The sequence below is a fragment of the Tachypleus tridentatus genome, chromosome 8 (assembly GCF_004210375.1).
Source record: "Tachypleus tridentatus isolate NWPU-2018 chromosome 8, ASM421037v1, whole genome shotgun sequence".
Classification (NCBI taxonomy): domain Eukaryota; kingdom Metazoa; phylum Arthropoda; class Merostomata; order Xiphosura; family Limulidae; genus Tachypleus; species Tachypleus tridentatus.
This window is the reverse complement of record NC_134832.1, coordinates 105,244,720-105,262,810: the sequence shown is the minus strand read 5'-3', so window position 1 is coordinate 105,262,810 and position 18,091 is coordinate 105,244,720. Positions and strand designations below refer to the sequence as shown.

The window sequence follows — 18,091 nt, the reverse complement described above, 5'->3', positions numbered from 1 at the left end:
TTCAAAAAAAAGCGTAAGGTGTCTTTTAAAAACTCTTCTATGATCGGTTTACAAGACAATATTTTTAACCGCATTAAAAAGATTTAAAGTTTTATTGCATTAATTCCACTACAAATAAACTATCTCATTCTACTCTTTGAAGGTGGCTTTACGTTTTGAGAAGCTATTTCCATATAATTGATGTTTTCGTTTGTGATCAACAGAACAGCTTTGTTCAGAACATTTCAAATCCTTTCATGATGGCAAATATCATTATCACAATTTTCTAAACATCAATCTATATGACAAACGTTTTAATGAACTTAAACAATATTTTTAAACATGAATGTTACATTAAATAGTCATCATATGCTGTACTTTCAGACATCTGCAGTGAAGGTAGCTCAGCGTTCAGGATTATTGACGCTTACGCATGTTGTCATTTTTTACTCAAACGCTTAGTAATGATTTAAAAACTTTCAAATAGATATTATCACGTTTGACACAATAATTAATCCGTCATATGTACAATAAGGAGTGAATGAATGTTAAGCACTGGAATATCAGTTATTTAAATCGTATGCTAATTCATTTTTTCCTCGATTTTTATAGATTTGACTATTTACTTGTACACGTTTATTTGATTTAGATTGCAACAAATCATCTCCAAGCATCTCCAGTAGTCCCGAGACGGCCCCTCCTCATTCTCAGGGTGAGATTTCTACACCTGATGCCCTCACAAGTCCAACAGTGTCCTGCGGCACGTCCAGTAGTCAAAAGTCCAAACCACGCTCGCTTTCCCTTTGTTCTGGTCCGCGACAAGACAAACACGAGAGTCACCTGGTGACGAGTAGGGAATCACTACCGGCTGATTTCCGACCAGGTCGACTGAGTCCGTTGGAGATGCTCACCCGGATTTTCCCCACCCAGAAGAAGGCTGTTTTGGAGTTGGTGTTGGAAGGATGTAACGGAGATTTGGTTAAAGCCATAGAACATTTTCTGTCAGCAAATGACGCTTTGCTTCTGCATCAGCGGGTCAGTAGCGCTGCTATGTCCTTCCCCACGTGTACACCGTATACGCCTCGAACCTTGGCAACAATGACGATGGCTATGCCTGATCAGATTTTAAAATCCCCACCTGAGCCGCCTCTGCGAGTCTCGCTGGGTTCCATCAAATCGGCTTTCACACCGCTTTCTCCTCCTGCAGCCCACCAAAATACGCCTTTTGCTTCCACTCTACCTCAGCGTACACCAGTGATTTCTGCTCCGGTGTTAACGGATGGTGTTGCGGCAACTATGTCTCGGCCCTCGATGTTAATGTCGTCATTGCAACGATTTCCGAACACAACTTGTCCCTTTCCGCCCCTCACCACTTATCCGTTACCTTCTACTTATCCACTTCTATTTCATCCCTACCAGCCGTGTCCCCCCGGATGCCCACAATGCCCTCCTCGTGCAATGAGTACCCCTCCCGACGAATATTCTGATCCTGCTAGTCCTGAGGGTCACGCAGTTCAGAGGGATAGCAGACTTCAAGAAGCTGTTGACCTGTCGGACAGTGGATCATGGCAAGGAAGTCCAACGGGGAAGCAAGATAAATAGTTAGAACACGTTAGAGGAAATAACTTGTAACATCTGTAAATCATTTTGAAATTCCATAAAGAATCCAGGAATCGCACTATACAGATGACACACTTAACGTTCGTGAGTCTACATGCGCCAAACATGTAATATTACCATAATTTTCTTGGCGTGTTTTCTCTATTATATTCGTTGAGAAGTCAAATTATGTTTGATTTTTCAAGATTAATTAGATTCTATACGAAGTGAAATAATACAAAGTTCGACTCACCATAAATCAAAGTACCCAGCTAACAGACAGAAAATATATTTATGCGAGATAAATACCAGTACTTTATCATATAGGAAAAGCACGAAGAGTTGTTAAAATGGTAGGATTTCAGCCACTACCGAGTAACCCTTACAATTAAGAAATGTAATGCTGAATATATCGTTATTATTAAAAAAAACAACAGTGAACTCACTAAAGACATTTAATTGAAGTGAAGATTAAAAATTACATGGTTTAATAAAAGTGAAGGTTAATTGAAGGTTAACAGTTACATTGCTGAAAATGTTTAATGGAAGTGAAAGTTAACAGTAACATCTCGCTGAGGATGTTTAATGAAAATGAAAGTTATCAGTAACATCTCGTTGAGGATGTTTAATGGAAGTGAAAGTTAACAGTAACATCTCGCTGAGGATGTTTAATGGAAATGAAAGTTAACAGTAACATCTCGCTGAGGATGTTTAATGAAAATGAAAGTTATCAGTAACATCTCGTTGAGGATGTTTAATGGAAGTGAAAGTTAACAGTAACATCTCGCTGAGGATGTTTAATGGAAATGAAAGTTATCAGTAACATCTCGCTGAGGATGTTTAATGGAAGTGAAAGTTATCAGTAACATCTTGCTGAGAATGCTTAATGGAAGCGGATGGTGACAGTTACGCCGCTGAAAATGTTTTTTAAAAGTTAAGTTTAACAGTTACACCGATGAAAAAGGTTTTTTTGAAAGTGGCTAAAAATTACCTTGACAGAACGTTTAATACAAATGAAGTTTAACAGTTACATCAGTAAGAACGTTAATTATTAGTGAAGGTTAATCGTTATGTCTTTGAAGATCTTTAATGGTACTGAAAACTAAACGACATAGTGCTAAAGACTTTAAATAGAAGTGAAAGTTGTCATTTATATTGTTGAAGAAATTTCAGTGAAAACCTTAGTACAATCGCATAATCTTTTCTTGGTGTGAACTTTCACACAGTTATCAGTATATTCTATGTGGCAACTCCAACAAAAATATCGTTAGAAGTTCATGCGATCTGGACATATTACAGCCTGAAAGACGCTACATCATATTATGAAACTCTTTAAAATGATCTTTAATATTGTCGCAGTGGATAAATAGAACTTCTCACCTAGAGTACAGTTATTATTTCTTGTGTGGATAAAGTTTGGAGCTTTTAGTAGACAAAGTGACATTATGCCCCGTTGTTCAAACTATAGTGAACTGGAGAACTCCTATTAAACCAGCGTTAAGAATTTGTAGTTAGTATAGTTTAGTTGTATGTATGGTTGACTTATTGTTACGTCTTCAGGTATTTGCTAGTTGATAAATTGTACAAAAATATCCATATATCAGGAACATACACTTTGTGTATTTGTATATCTTTCAACGTACTTTGAAGTAACATGTCCATAACGTGGTGATGTTGTGGTTATATATTTTCCAAGTGATTGGTCAATATTTACGTTTACGGTCAGCATGTCCTGCTTACCATTCTGACAAACACGCGCTACTGTATATAAAATCGTTCAGGTTCGTATGATCTTTCTATCAATTATCGAAACTCTTGCTGGACAGTATTTATTAAACTAGAGCATCATATCTTTTTGGCCTTTTAAACCAAACCTGCAAACTGACTAATAGTGTAGAACCAATAAAATTATATGTAATCATGAACATGATTGTAAATAGATTGAACAATAAGCTCGGTGTGTGGCTTGAGCACACGTACTAAGATTAACACCACTTTGACAAGTTACCTTGACATAAGTTTTAATTTTCATCTTCAAGATATGGCAAGACGTTTTTCATGGAAAAACATTATAGTCAAATACAAGCATAAACATACGAAAGTCGTTAAAATCAGGGCTGACGCTTCAATTTTAAAAGTCATTATTGCTGGCACTATTTGTTTAGGACTATCAAACACGAACTTCTGATGTGAGATGTGACAACCAACTCTGTACACAGTCGAACTCTGAACTTATAAATAAATAAACGTGGTTTTAAGTCCTAGTCTCTTTTTTTTTTAAATATGTGACGTAACTATTGTATTAAGAATAATTTAGCTTGAAATCAACGGTGTTTAAACTTTCCTTAGTAGAATTACCGACACGAATAAAACTAGTATATAAAGTTTAACTTGCTTGTGACTTCAGACTTTAACGTCCTTTAACAAACCAAAATATTAACGCCATGCTTCGACCCTGTCATTTTTTGCATTATCAAGTAAATGTATAGAGAAAAATATCCTTTATCTATCATCGTATTACAGTAAAAACAACTTAACACAGCTTGTTTTTAAATCGAGATCTTTGTCATGAACTGATAGTCAAATATGTTTCAATCATTTTTAGTTTTATATTTTTTGACACAAGTATTGTGCAATTATTCGTTGCATCTTTAAGCCTAACTGCATAACAATTTTCCTTTATTTTAATCTTTGTGACCTCACTAAACCTAACTGCATACATATTTTTTATATTATTACTCGTGATCTTTCTAAACCTAACCGTATAACATGTTTTATGCTGTGTTGCTATTCGTGACCTGTGCCAGTCTAACTGTATAATATACTTTTTTATTTTAAGCTGAGATCGGTGTCAATAAAAAATTAAACATTTCTCACGCAAAGAACTTTTAAAATTATTTAATTAAGCAACATGTACTCGAAAGTTGATCGAGACTATAGAACTTTGAAAAAAAAATCTTTATTGGAGAAGGAAATGCAACCTAAAAAATAAAATAACAGAGAGAAGCGGTCCGTCATAGGATTTAGTTGCGAAATCCCATAATGTTAATAATAATGATATCTACTTAAATCCTACAGCTGGTTCATGTACGCTAGTGTAAAGGATTCATTACGTAGAACCATTATCAACAAAGTCATCGTTGTTCATAAAGAACATCAATACGTCGTAACTAAACTTATGTCCCTTACTTAAAGTAATACTCTATCAGTTTACACGCTTAGATATGGATACACTTTTCTTTTTCAAATCATTTTCCCAAACTTCTTTTTTCGAATCTCAGTTCTTTCTGCCTACTCACAAACGACAAGAGCAACGCGGAACAAAAAGTAGTTATTTAACAATCGTGCACAAATCAGCGGCGTTACTTGATTAGAGAATTCTCTGATGGGAACAGAAGACCATTGTTATGCAAATAATGATTCACTTGAGTTTTTCAGGCAAAAACGAAAAAACAAACAATTGAAAGAGCTGGTAATCATATTGTATTTAGAGAAGAAAATAAGAAGTAAAATATTCGTCAAACTATCAGTTATGAGGGTGGGGAATCCATGAAATAAAACGTATGTTATTAAGAAATACCGAACTGTTCTTCTTTAATGGTTATTTGTTTTCACTGTTGACAATCTTGTTCGAACATTGTTATATTTTTTTATCCGGGACCGGGCGTTAACAGGAATTTTGCGTGCCCATACTGTTAAACAACTCTCTCAGACAGTTGCGCAAAATTCTGAATAAAACAAACAAATACCTTTTTTCTAATCCTTTGTATAAAATATTTTAATTATCGTAATTAAGTCCATCCATATTTACTTGCATTTACTTTTAACTTGTTTTTAACTTTTGCTAATTTAATTAGACTAAACTTAAAGTCATTAGATTTTATTTGGTTAATTAGATTCTTCGTTCTGTACACATAGTCTTGAGAATTGTAAAGAAATGCACGTTTCTTTAACGACCGACTGTAAAATCAGTATTTCACACATTCTAAATAACTACAGTACTCTAACTTCATCTATCTAACTTTAACAATCTACATTTTTTGATTGGAAAAAAATGGTGCTATTTTATTTTGATTGACCATGAAAGGTGCTAATCCCTACAGTTCCACAAAACTAATTTAATTCTCAAATATATGTGTAAATACATGACAGCAGAATTATATATGTAAAAAACGGCTCGTTTGGGTTGAGAAATTTTTTTACGTAAGGACGACTTCTATATTGGAGAAGCAAGTAGAAAAATCGAAACCAGATTTAAAGAACATAAAATGTCACCTTCACACGTTTTCGAACACTGTGAGTCAAATAAACACAACATAATCATAGAAAACACTAAAATATAAATAAAGAAACAAACATAATCAAACGCAAATTAAAGAAGCCTTACTTATACAACAACTTAAGCCCAAAATAAACCAATACAAAGGGACACCTTTATATCTATATTAAAATATAATATAATAAATAATAATAAAAAATAAATAAATAATATTGTATATTCAAAATCTAAGCCCGCCCTCTACATTCCGACACTCATTACATAACCCCTTTCAAACATGTGGTCAGCTTCCGGTCAGTTACCTCTCTCTTTCTTTGTGAACCTGACAATGACCGAAGAAGGTCGAAACGTTGTTCACTCCTCTACGTAAAAAATTTTCTCAACCCAAACGAGCTGTTTTTTACATATATAATTCTCTACAAGTGGGTTTTTCTCGACATCACTGATTACATGACAGCAGAATTATATCTAAACCTGAAACATATGGTCAGTAGCCATTTGTTTGGAAAAGAAGATAGAGCGTTGTAAACAAGCCGATAGGTTATACTCATGTGCTTGTAAAATAATGTCATATTACCATTGTAACAGTAAGATACTCTTGTGTTTGTAGTAAATTCAACCGAATATGATTGAAAATGAAAAAAAACTACATGCTGTTTAATAAAAATAATCGAGGATAAGCAATTGTACCACTGTTCACTAAATTCAGTTGGATATTTTTAGGTGTACGTTGTATCATTGTATCGAATTGAATGTTATTAAAGATAAACAAGTTATTCCACAGTTTAATGCATTTAACTAAGCGTACGATTTCCTCTGCTTTAAAGATTCATCAACGTATTATCATTAACGTTAAGCGCTGTTTAGTAAATTCAAGTGTAAGTAATTACGAGTATTTAGCATATGAACCCAAGTGTATGACATTAAGGAGATATGTGTTGCACCAATGCATTGTATAAATCTAACTGAATTTCTTTAAATAAAATCACATTGTATCATTGTTATAATAAAGCTAGCTTCACGTTTGATCACTAGAGAATAAGTGCATTTACATCTTTTACCTCTAACTTAATGGTATGAATGAAACAATAGGTTAACCTACAGTATATTGGTTTTTGTTATTAAAATAGAAGATAGCTTCTGTCATTAATGTAATCACAAGTTAATGCTGTCAAAGATCATATATTAAGCAGTCGTAATATTTAGTAAAATAAACCTTAATTTATCAATAAGACAGAACACCGTTTTAATATTTCCTTTAGATTCAATTTAATACTATCAATCAGGCAACATATTTTTATACTGTTTCATCGAATACTATTTACAAAACCAGTTGAATACCATCAGCGAAATTAGAAATTGTATAATTATGCAGTTAGTGTTTGTGAAATAAATACTGACGCTTTATGAAATGAAGTAGTCTAAATACTGTTAGTGAGATGATCAGCTGTTCTCGTGTTTAATAGAGTCAATAGGATGTCATGCAGTAAGATTTTAACTCCTCTGAAGTATTTAGAAAAGCTAGAACTTTTCTGAAGATGTACAAGTGAATAGGACTCAAATCCGCAACATTGGTATCTGGGCTGATAACTGACGTAACTAAATGTTTACGTAATTTCCACGCCTCTCATTTTATTGGTTATTAAGGATGGAATCTAGCAGAATGTTTGAGCTAATCTAATCGACTAATAAAACTCAGAATGCTACCTATATTTGTTGCTAAAAATATTTTAAGTGGTTTAAGCGAAGAGACTTTAAGGTTTCTACACCTTTCAGAATTGTCCGGAATGTTTCTGAAAAAGCAAAACAAAAGAACAACAAAAACTCAACAGTAGAACAGAATTTGAACTCACGACCCCACTGTTCTTGCAAATGCTTATTTAAATAAACGAACACATCTCGAATGGAGTAATTCTAATATTTCGCTTATTATTAATTGCAGACTCCCAGTTTATGCCTGAAGGAGAAAGATCCACCTTTTGAAAGTGCTCGGGTTATAGGGTTTCTATTTCATTTCTAATATTTCGCTGTTAATTGGTAATTAAGAACGGGATTCTGCGACTTCGGTTAGACGATGTACCAACATTTGAAGATCAAGGTTAATAATTACCTTCATAAGAACAAGTCTTAATACAGTCCTCTTAGTCACTTACCACAGTCCTTTGTACTCAACCATTAAAATTCTAATTGTTATCTTAGCAGCTTATTCTAACACTCAGACTCTCATCAAAGTAAGCTATCTCAACTAGTGATCAGCCCATATCTAATTAAATAAATTGTTACTACGTTCTTACTCAGATTAAAATGCGCTGTTTCATCAGTTAGCAATATTTTGGACAATAATATCAATAAAATCTCAAGAAGTTCAGCAAACTTAGGTTAGCCCTAAATTCATATATATATATACTAAACTACTAACGCAATTATATCTTTATAATAAAATATAATTAAAAAGTAAATATAGTACAAATAGACATATTCAACATTCTAATCAATCCTGTTAATATACTAAGACTTAACAACAAGTTGTAACACGGTCCTTTGCATTCCATCTCATTCTTCTGTATTACGTCACTAGACCACAAAACTTAATTGTGCGTCTTAACATAGTCCTTTCAATTATATCACAAGTAAAACCTGATAGCTTCTTAATAGAAAACCTAAGCGCAGTTCTTTGTATTCTAACACTAGGATTCTACATATTTTCTTAACCTGATATTTAATACAATACTCTTAGGCTTAATATTAAGAAACTTTTGTTTTTGATAGGTTATTCTCTTTGTATGTCTTTTTCTTTTGAGAAATTAATTCTTCTGTCTCGCTGAGCGGGATGAAAGAACAAAAGATTTTTTTTTCTATGTCAGTATATCGTTAACCATTTAGCTGTTTGTGTAGTACGTTAATCCAATATCGTCAAACCTAATTCGCCTTGATTGATCGCTTGATTGTTTTTTGTAGGTGGCGTAGTCGCGATTTTCGTTGGTTTTTTTTGTTGATTTATGTAGACTGCTTTTCTTCCAAAGTCACTCATTTGTTCGAGTTTACTACGTTTTGTTACATAAATCGAAAACAATTAATATTAATCAACCAAGCATATTTTAGGATATATAGATCAACTGGATCCGTTGGTCACAAGAGAAGCATTACTGATTGTATTCGTTACAATGCCGATGCAACCTGATAGAATTTACTATAGTTAACGTAGGGGTTTGTATGATCTTTTCTTTTTTAAGTTCGTGCAAAGTTACACGAGAGCTATCTGCGCTACCTGAACCTAATTTAGCAGTATAAAACTAGAGGGAGGCAGCTAGCCATCACCACCTACCGCTAACTCTTCGGCTACTCTTTCACCAGGCCCATCATGGCCAGGTGGTTAAGGCACTCGACTCATAATCTGAGGGTCGCGGGTTCGAATCCCCACCATATCAAACATATTCGCCCTTTCGGCTGTAAGGACGTTATAATGTGATGGTTAATCCCACTATTCATTGGTAAAAAAGTTTGGTTTGTTTTGAATTTTGCGCAAAGCTACAAGAGGGGTATCTGCGTCAGCTGTTCGTAATTTAGCAGTGCAAGACTAGAGGGAAGGCAGACAGCTAGTCATCACCACTCATCGTCAACTCTTGGGCTACTCTTTTACCAACAAATAGTGGAGTTAACCGTCACATTATACATCTCCACGGCTGAAAGGACAAACATGTTTGATGTGATGGGGATTCGAACCCGCGACCCTCAGATTATGAGTCGAGCCATGCCTAGCCCTCTTGGGGGTGAAAGTTCATCTTAATTTCTTGTGATATCTAAACTAAGTACCTAAAACACAGAGAGGAAAGTGAGAGTTTGTTTTCAAATAATTCTTATATGTCAACTGACACATGTACTCAGCTATCTTGTAGTTCTTAAGTTTAATTATAGTATCTAAAAAGTGAAATGGCAGTGCACTATTTCACAAAACAACATTCTCAAGAAACTCTCCAGTTTGTACTTTGAATATATCAGCATACTTTGGAAGTATGCTTGCTACCAAGGCGAATCTGTCACGTTCTCCATAAACGATATCTGCAGAAACCGAAACGCTTTTGAAGGTAGAAAAGCAAAAGATTAAGATATAGGTTTTGGAAACGTATTTGTTGATGTGAATATTAGCACTTCATGTTCGCCTGCCAAAAACAATGTCATATTTCAATTTCATTTCTGTTCATATAAAATAAACGTATTTTGGTTCTCCTTCGGAATATGGTATTCTTTCAAGTGTTCCATCATCGACATATAAAATCAATGAAAATCCAAGAATTGTTGTTATGGCATCGAAAATCGATTTTTTAGTTTTTTAAAACATTTATATTTTCTCTCTGAGGTTTTAATACATGTCGTATAGATGATAGCGGTTGAGATAAGGTTGTTCGTCTAGGAACCTCAAAAGAAATGTACTTTAATCTATGTAGCGTTTGAATAATAAAACTTCGTGTCTCCTGTTATTTACATGCAATGCTTGAAGTGGTTTGACTTTATACACATGTGTAAATGACTTGTGTGAACGTGAACACCTTCCTAAAAGTCGCTGCCTTTACCATTACTTCTGGTCACTGATAGGTCAACGTCATAAAAAAACTGTAATACTAACACGTTTTTCCTGTTGCAAATGCTAACGTCTCATTTATGTTAATTTCTGATGTTTTTAAATAAAATATAACTTAAGGACTGAATTAAACAGTCGCTGAATACGAAGAATTATTAGGCTTAGACAAAATTGTATGAGTTTAAAATACAATTTATATTCACGTTTCTAATTATATCAGTTCATAGAGCAGGTTTCAAGATTTAACTTACATGTATAATGTAAATAATATTCTTATGTTGCCCTAAATCACTTTGGTGCATACGCTGAAACTACAGATTTAGCTCAAAATCTTTAACTTTTAAAGATTTTTCGTAATCGCCGTTTTTCTATTAAATAGCCTTTTTTTTAATATGTTTATTATCCTGTGTTTTTGTTTTATAAATAGTTCTAAACCAAACATCGTTCGGCCATTTCATAGTCAAAGTGATTTTACGTGTAAATAAGAAAAACAGTGTCACGTGTAAAACTATTGCATAATTGGTTAAAAAATATTATTAGTTAATGACATGAAGTAATCAGAGATAGAAAATGTGGCATTATGTCCCTAGATCAAATTAACAGCTAGAAAACGAAAACAAATATATGATTATAATACATATATATATACATATAAAGAATTCAGAATTTGAAATTGTGACATTATGGCACCAGAATAATTTTGTACCATACAAAAATAACTAAAGCTGGACAATGAAGCAGTTAACAAATACAAAAAACCTGGTGTTATATTATCATACGAATTTCTGGATAAAAATGCGTTATGACACTAAAACGAAACGACATTGTCAGAAACGATTAAGACCAGAATATCTGAATAATAACAAAGAATTATTAATATAAGAGATAATTTTCCAGTATTTTGCAAAACAATAAAATAATTTTAATCTCGTTACAGAAGGACGACACAAAATGCCAATCAGCACTTTTAAGTTCATACAATGATGTCACCATTGTAACTTTAGAAACTATTAAAAATCATATACACATGTTTATTGTTTACAGAAATTCCCTTTTTCGATTTTCAAAGACATACAAGGGTGTTTTATATATTTTTCAATATTTGTCTTGTATACAATGCTTTTAATTTTCTGTCATTGGTAATAGTATTATTAAAAAATATTAGTTCACATCGAATAGTAAAATACCAGCGTAACTGGTGTACTGTCACTATACATTATTGTTGAGTGTAATACAACGTAACTAATGGGGACAATGCAATACAAATTAACTTGCAGGGTGGCCCGTAAGTCCCTATACCCATCCATATATCTTATGTATCCAGTGTATCTGTGTGGTGTCACCAGTATTCTTGCGCTCATGTACCCACGTACTTGTCACAATACGCTCTTTAAGTGTAAATGGGTTTACATCGGCCATATTTCTCTGAAAAAAAGAAACAACTTTATAGTACATGCGTAATTGAATATAACATAATAACATATGGATGGGTAGGGACTTACGGGCCACCTGTATGTAAGGTTAGGATATACTATGGGGTGGGTGTGGTACTAATTGTTCTTCATTCTTGATGCTCTATGCGCTAATTTATGAAATAAAACTGAAAAGATATTTATGTCAAGACGAAAGATCCATTACGTCGATATACAGGGTGATCTAAAAGTTAATTATCACATAATTAAGTATTTTCTGTCTGAGTAACGTTTGACTTACAACATTCAAACTTCTTATCAATCTATGTATCATTTGTACATATTATTCATATTCTCGTAGAATAATTTGGAACATGTGGAAGTTAAAACAATTTGCACATTATTTTGGGCAAATTCATTTATGGACCATTCCGTATAGCCATGGTTCAAATTAACAATATCTGTGCTTTAGACTAAACTGCAACAGTTATTGATAATTGAGGTATAAGTAACATTCCATATATACAACTCATGTGTTGCTATACATCTTCCAAACCAGGAAAAGTGTGTAATAATGACTTTATATTAACAACGCTGCTATATGTATATATACCCAAAATTAATGTATTATAATTAAGCTGCAATATTAATTTTATACAATTTAGGTTCTAATATTGATTTTTCCTTCCAGTGGCACAGCGGCATGTCTGCGGATTCACACCGCTAAAATCTGGGTTTCGATACCCGTAATGGGCATAGCACAGATAGTCCATTGTGTAGCTTTGTGCTTAATTCTAAATAAACAAACAAAATATTGATTTTATAATAATCTAACTACAGTACTGACACCATAATAATCAATTTTTAAAAATAACATTATAATAACGAAGATGAAATACTACAGGCATAATAATCAACCTACAATATTGACTTTATAATAACCAACCTGCAATATTGGCTATACAATAACCAACTTACAATACTGACTATATAGTAACGAACCTGCAATGTTGGTTATATAGTAAGCAAGGTACAATACCGACTTTATAGTAACAAGTCTCCAAAACTGATTATATAGTAACTATTCTGCAATATTGGCTATACAATAACCAACTTGCAACATTGACTATATATGACAACCAACCTGCAATTTCAACTCTATAATAATATACCTGCAATATTGGCTATACAGTAAGGAACTTGCTACTGTGATTTTATGACAACGAATCTGTAATACTGGCTATACAATAACCAACTTGCAGTATTGACTCCATAGTAGCCAACTGATTGTACAGTAACGAACGTGCAATATTGAATACATAGTAATCAAGCTACGATACCGACTCTATTGTAACCAACCTGCAATATTAACTCTATAATAACCAACTTTTAGTATTGCCTTTATAGTAACCAATTTGCAATATTTTTTCTATACGTAAGAAACTGCAATACTAACTTTATAATAGAAACCTGTAATAGCGACTTCTCAATCAAGTTCAGTCTGTTTATAAGCTCTCAACTATGCTGATTTATTATGTTAATGCTAGCTTAGAAGTAATATAAGCTTTACATAAGCAGAACTGTAACGTGTGTGTGTTTTCTTATAGCAAAGCCACATCGGGCTGTCTGCTGAATCCACCCAATTGAATCGAACCCCTGATTTTAGCATTGTAAATCCGTAGGCTAACCGCTGTACCAGTGGGGGACAGAGAACTGTAATACCAATTCCTTATCAACAAAACTATGTTATTGATGATTAATTTAATATTAACCAAGCTGTAATGTTATTTTGCTATCAACAAAACCGTGATATTGATTTTATTTCAAATAAGCTCAAACAGTAACCTTACGCCAAATAATCGAACCACTGATTTTGAACTAACAGCGGAGTGATATATTTCAAATACTATAGTTTTGTTTTACATACCAGTACGAGTAACTTGATGCTAACCAAATAGTTGTCTCAGGCAACCAATCCGCAGTGTACTTTAACAGTAAGAAAACAGTATGAAAGTGACTTTCCGACATTATATATAGTTGTAACAGTGTTTTGCTATCATCTAACAAACCTGTGGCAATAATTTTACGTCAATCAACGCGCAAAGACAATTTGGTTTTAATCATTTTGCATATCATTATCATGTTCTAACAGCGTATCATACTAGTTTGAACTTTTAAAATAACGTAACTTAGACCAGAGTGAAGAGTAACCGAAGTAAGTTCAAGGTGTCACGCACTGTAATCTAAATGTTATTTCATCCTTATCAAACTGTAGCATTGAGTTCATTGTATCAACACAGTAACTCAATTGTTTTTTATCTTCTTATAAATGTGTTTACAAAATGTATCGAAATTGAGTTTTAATTTCACAAGTCCATCATTAGCTGTCTATCTGCAAATTCCCTTACTTTATCACATATTTCTAGTAGTTATATAGTGTAGATATTTCTCGTTTGCAAGGAGCATTGAATCGTAAAGGTGACACCTTATTGGGCAGTCCTTTGACTGGATTCTGATTGGTGCAGCTAAATAATATGATTTGTTCATCTAGTGTCTTTCTGTAATCAGCTCAATTTGACTTGAGTATTGACACAGTTATAGGTGTTTTTAGTCCATAATTAAATGTTGCATTTCTTTTTACGTTTAACGAAACTCGAGTGTCTTTCCATAACGTACTCGATTTTTCTAATGTTTCAATACCTCATGTCTTTTCTGTAGTTCGATAAAATTCCGTTTTTGGTCACTTAAAGATTTTTTTTTGTTTTATACTATTTTCACGAATTTCACTTGTCGCACAGATCATCAAACTTTCGATTACTACATATTTAACTTTCTTTACTGTGTTACCAGTACTCGGGATAATTACTTTGTACCAACCAGACTAGAAGAGCATATCTGTATTATTTTACTATAATCTGAGTATTAGCATCTCTATTTGTGACATCTCGTGTAGCCCTGAGACCAAATGTTGTTTGTTAAAAATATGATTTTTTGAGTGACTTTGAAAGCAACTATGTCATTTATTTTCCGTTTTTATGTTAATTGTTGTAACTCACTAAACGTTGATTTTCGTCTAATATTTAGTTGTTTTAAATTGCATCTTTATATATCACCTCTGTTTAATTCTCCTGTATTAATCTGTACAAATAGAGCCGTGTTAACGAAATGACAACCACGTTGTAACAATGTCATTATTTCTACCGAGCTGTAGTAACGACATGACAACCAAGTTGTAACAATGGCATTATTCTTACCGAGGTGTAGCAACGACATGACAACCAAACTGTAACAATGATACTTACCTATCAATCTGTAACAACTGTTCGACAAACAAAAGTTTAAAATGACTTTATGGCATTAATCAAATCGTAATTTCCTATTAAGCTGTAAAAGTGACCTCATGCGGACAAAGTTTATTGTTCTGTGCTAAATAAATTGTAAAAACGACCCCTACTAATTAAACTGTAGCAGTAACTATGTCTTATTACTAGCTAAGTTACACGATGGGTTCTACACTAACCTAACTGTGATAATGAAACCAGTCAAATCAAGGAATGGTGGAACATTGTACTATCCAATAAGATATAGTTGGCTTATAACAACTATCTGTTACAGAGACTTTATACCAACAAAAATAATAACTGACAGGAAAGTTTTAGATAATTAATACAGTGGTATTACATCAACCATCTGTGATGACGACAAAACCCACTTGTAGAGAAAAATATATATGTAAAATCGGTTTTGTGAACCTGACGATGACCGAAGAAGTTCGAAACGTTGTTCGCTCCTCTGCATAAAAATTTTCTCAACCCAAATCAACCGTTTTTACATATACACCAACCATCTGTTGCAGTAACTAGATAACAATCACATATTTTCAATATATGGATTTAACGAAACGAGAAGTAGAAGATAAATTGATATAAACACTATTATTGGTGTATCATTTTTTTCTGATACCGAAATGTTTGAAGCTAATAGATATAAAAATATTGTGAATCACACACACACACACACATATATATATATGTACATTCTTTATGTAATACACACTTGTTATAATAGATTATTTGTTTCTGTTGCCAATCTTTTCAAGATCTGGACCGGTAATGATAATTATGTCTATAATACAGTACATAGAAATCTTACGGATACAAAAAATCAACAACGGTTGTCATAAGAACCAAAACTGGTAAACAATGATATTTCCATGTAGTGTTTGCTGTAAGTTATGCTATTTCATAGAATGTAAGAACTGACAATGCCTGTGCTAGAGTCGCGCATAAACCAATATGGAACCGGCTACCGCACAACCAAACAAACAACGCACGCAAACAACTAGGAGACAATACAGGAACCATACATACATATATATATATATATATGGGGCTATCTCGCTGTGGGCCTAAACCAGGGATTGTTCGTGTGTACGTTGCTCTAATATGGCTTGTGGTAAAATAAAAGCAAACACTGGGTTGGTCACTCAGCCCATGTGTTCCATTCCCTCTTCGCTTATAGAGTATGAGCTATCACGTTACGCAGCCTACACGGAACTCTACTTAGCGACGGCTACCGGGGTGACAACTGACACGAACGGCCCGGGAACTCGGTTGGCGGTAGTGGCTTTCTCTGCAGGCACCTTGCCGCCCTTTAACTCACTACGTTGTGGGCGGCCTTGAAAGTAATTGAGCAGAACATTTCTGTCACGCCTTAGTTTACGCCTCAATAACTTGCTAGCAATAAACCTAAACAAACTCCGCCTAAACAGTTTGTAAAACAAGTAATTTATGTCACCCACAACAACACAAATAAAAGTACAGATATCTGACAGATGTCCAGGGTTTACAAGTCCATAACATATCTATAACGGTTGTGTAGCACATCGCTTTCACACCAACATTGTAACACAAATATAGTATGCTATATTTATACGGATTTATTCAAAATAAAACCTAGCATTCTGATACATAAAAATATGTGAAATAAAAGAGACATGTACTATTACAGTTGTATGTCTCGTTTAGTGACGTAATTAAGGCCACACAGATTTCATTTGAAGTCAAAACCCAAATTCTGAAGTTATCAGAATGGTACAAACGAGAACTAACAAGGACCTGTTAGCTGTAAGTGGAGGATCACGAGGGCGAAATACACCCGTGAGAAGATAGAACCAGTTTTGTATAACCCAAAACAAAAACAGTGGTATCTACCTATCAGCAACACTTCAAGAAGCTCAACAGTATCTATTACACTCTGTCTCTCTTTTCTCTTCTTATTATACCGGTTGGGTTAACTATATAATCTATCCTTAGATTATGTAATTAGACAATAGTTATATCAGTAACTTGTTAGTAATGGTGCTTTAGTTACCGATATGATGGTCACGTTGGCGTGCTTTCATAACGATGTTCAAAATGATACAGTACCAGAGCTTCAATTAATGCTACAATGTAAGGACGCCAAATACTGCTGTATTGTTAATAATACAGATGTTGATATATGTGTTATTGATAAAACAGATAATGTCAGTAATTCCAGTACTTGTACGTTTTATCGATCCAGTTTCGTTACCAAAACTTTGCATATTTCCACGTTGTCAGTAAGCTAGATATTTCCATATCGTTAACAATCCATAATACATTATATACAATACAAACACAATGCCAACAATTCTAGCATTATCTTTATTTCATTGCTTATATATTAAGCTGCAGAAATCCGAATGTTACTGCTTAAATTATCTGTATTATAAATCGGTAATGTAAGAATTTTCAAACTGTCTTTAGTCTATTTATCATTAACACGATTATTGGCACATTTTATGCAAACTGTTTCTTAAGACATACAAGTATTTGTAAACACGTATAAATATTTATACGTATTGTTCAAAAGCGTTATAAAAGATTAGAGTAGTAGTCCTGTGCTCGTGAATTAGTTATTTCTGTTTATGTAAAAAACTTTTGTAATAAATTTATCATAAACTTTTATCTGTTTGACGCTTTTATTTTAGTGACACCTCCTGTTTATACTTTTGTAATCTTTGGTTTCTCATAATCAGTTTAAGGTTTTATTATACTTGTTCATGTTTTCGATGGTGCTATTACGAATAAAATTGAGCGGTTGTTCTTGAACACAAATGAGCATGCGTGGTAACTTTGTTTTTTACCTCATTCTTCATCTTTTTACGTATAAACACACAAACTTATCAGATATTTATCATAAACAGATGAGCATCTATAA

The 18,091-nt window shown here is 33.4% G+C and overlaps 1 protein-coding gene across 2 annotated transcripts in view; it reads left to right on the top strand.

The window, feature by feature from the left end:
* LOC143223128 (doublesex- and mab-3-related transcription factor A2-like) overlaps positions 1–10,335 on the top strand; it is a 34,203-nt gene extending 23,868 nt beyond the window's left edge. For both annotated transcript variants that reach the window (XM_076450634.1, XM_076450635.1), the window contains exon 3: positions 629–10,335. In XM_076450634.1, coding sequence (XP_076306749.1) covers positions 629–1,581 — 953 coding nt within the window. In that variant the 3' untranslated portion in view covers positions 1,582–10,335. The remainder of the gene's footprint in view (positions 1–628) is intronic.
* Positions 10,336–18,091: the final 7,756 nt, after the last annotated feature.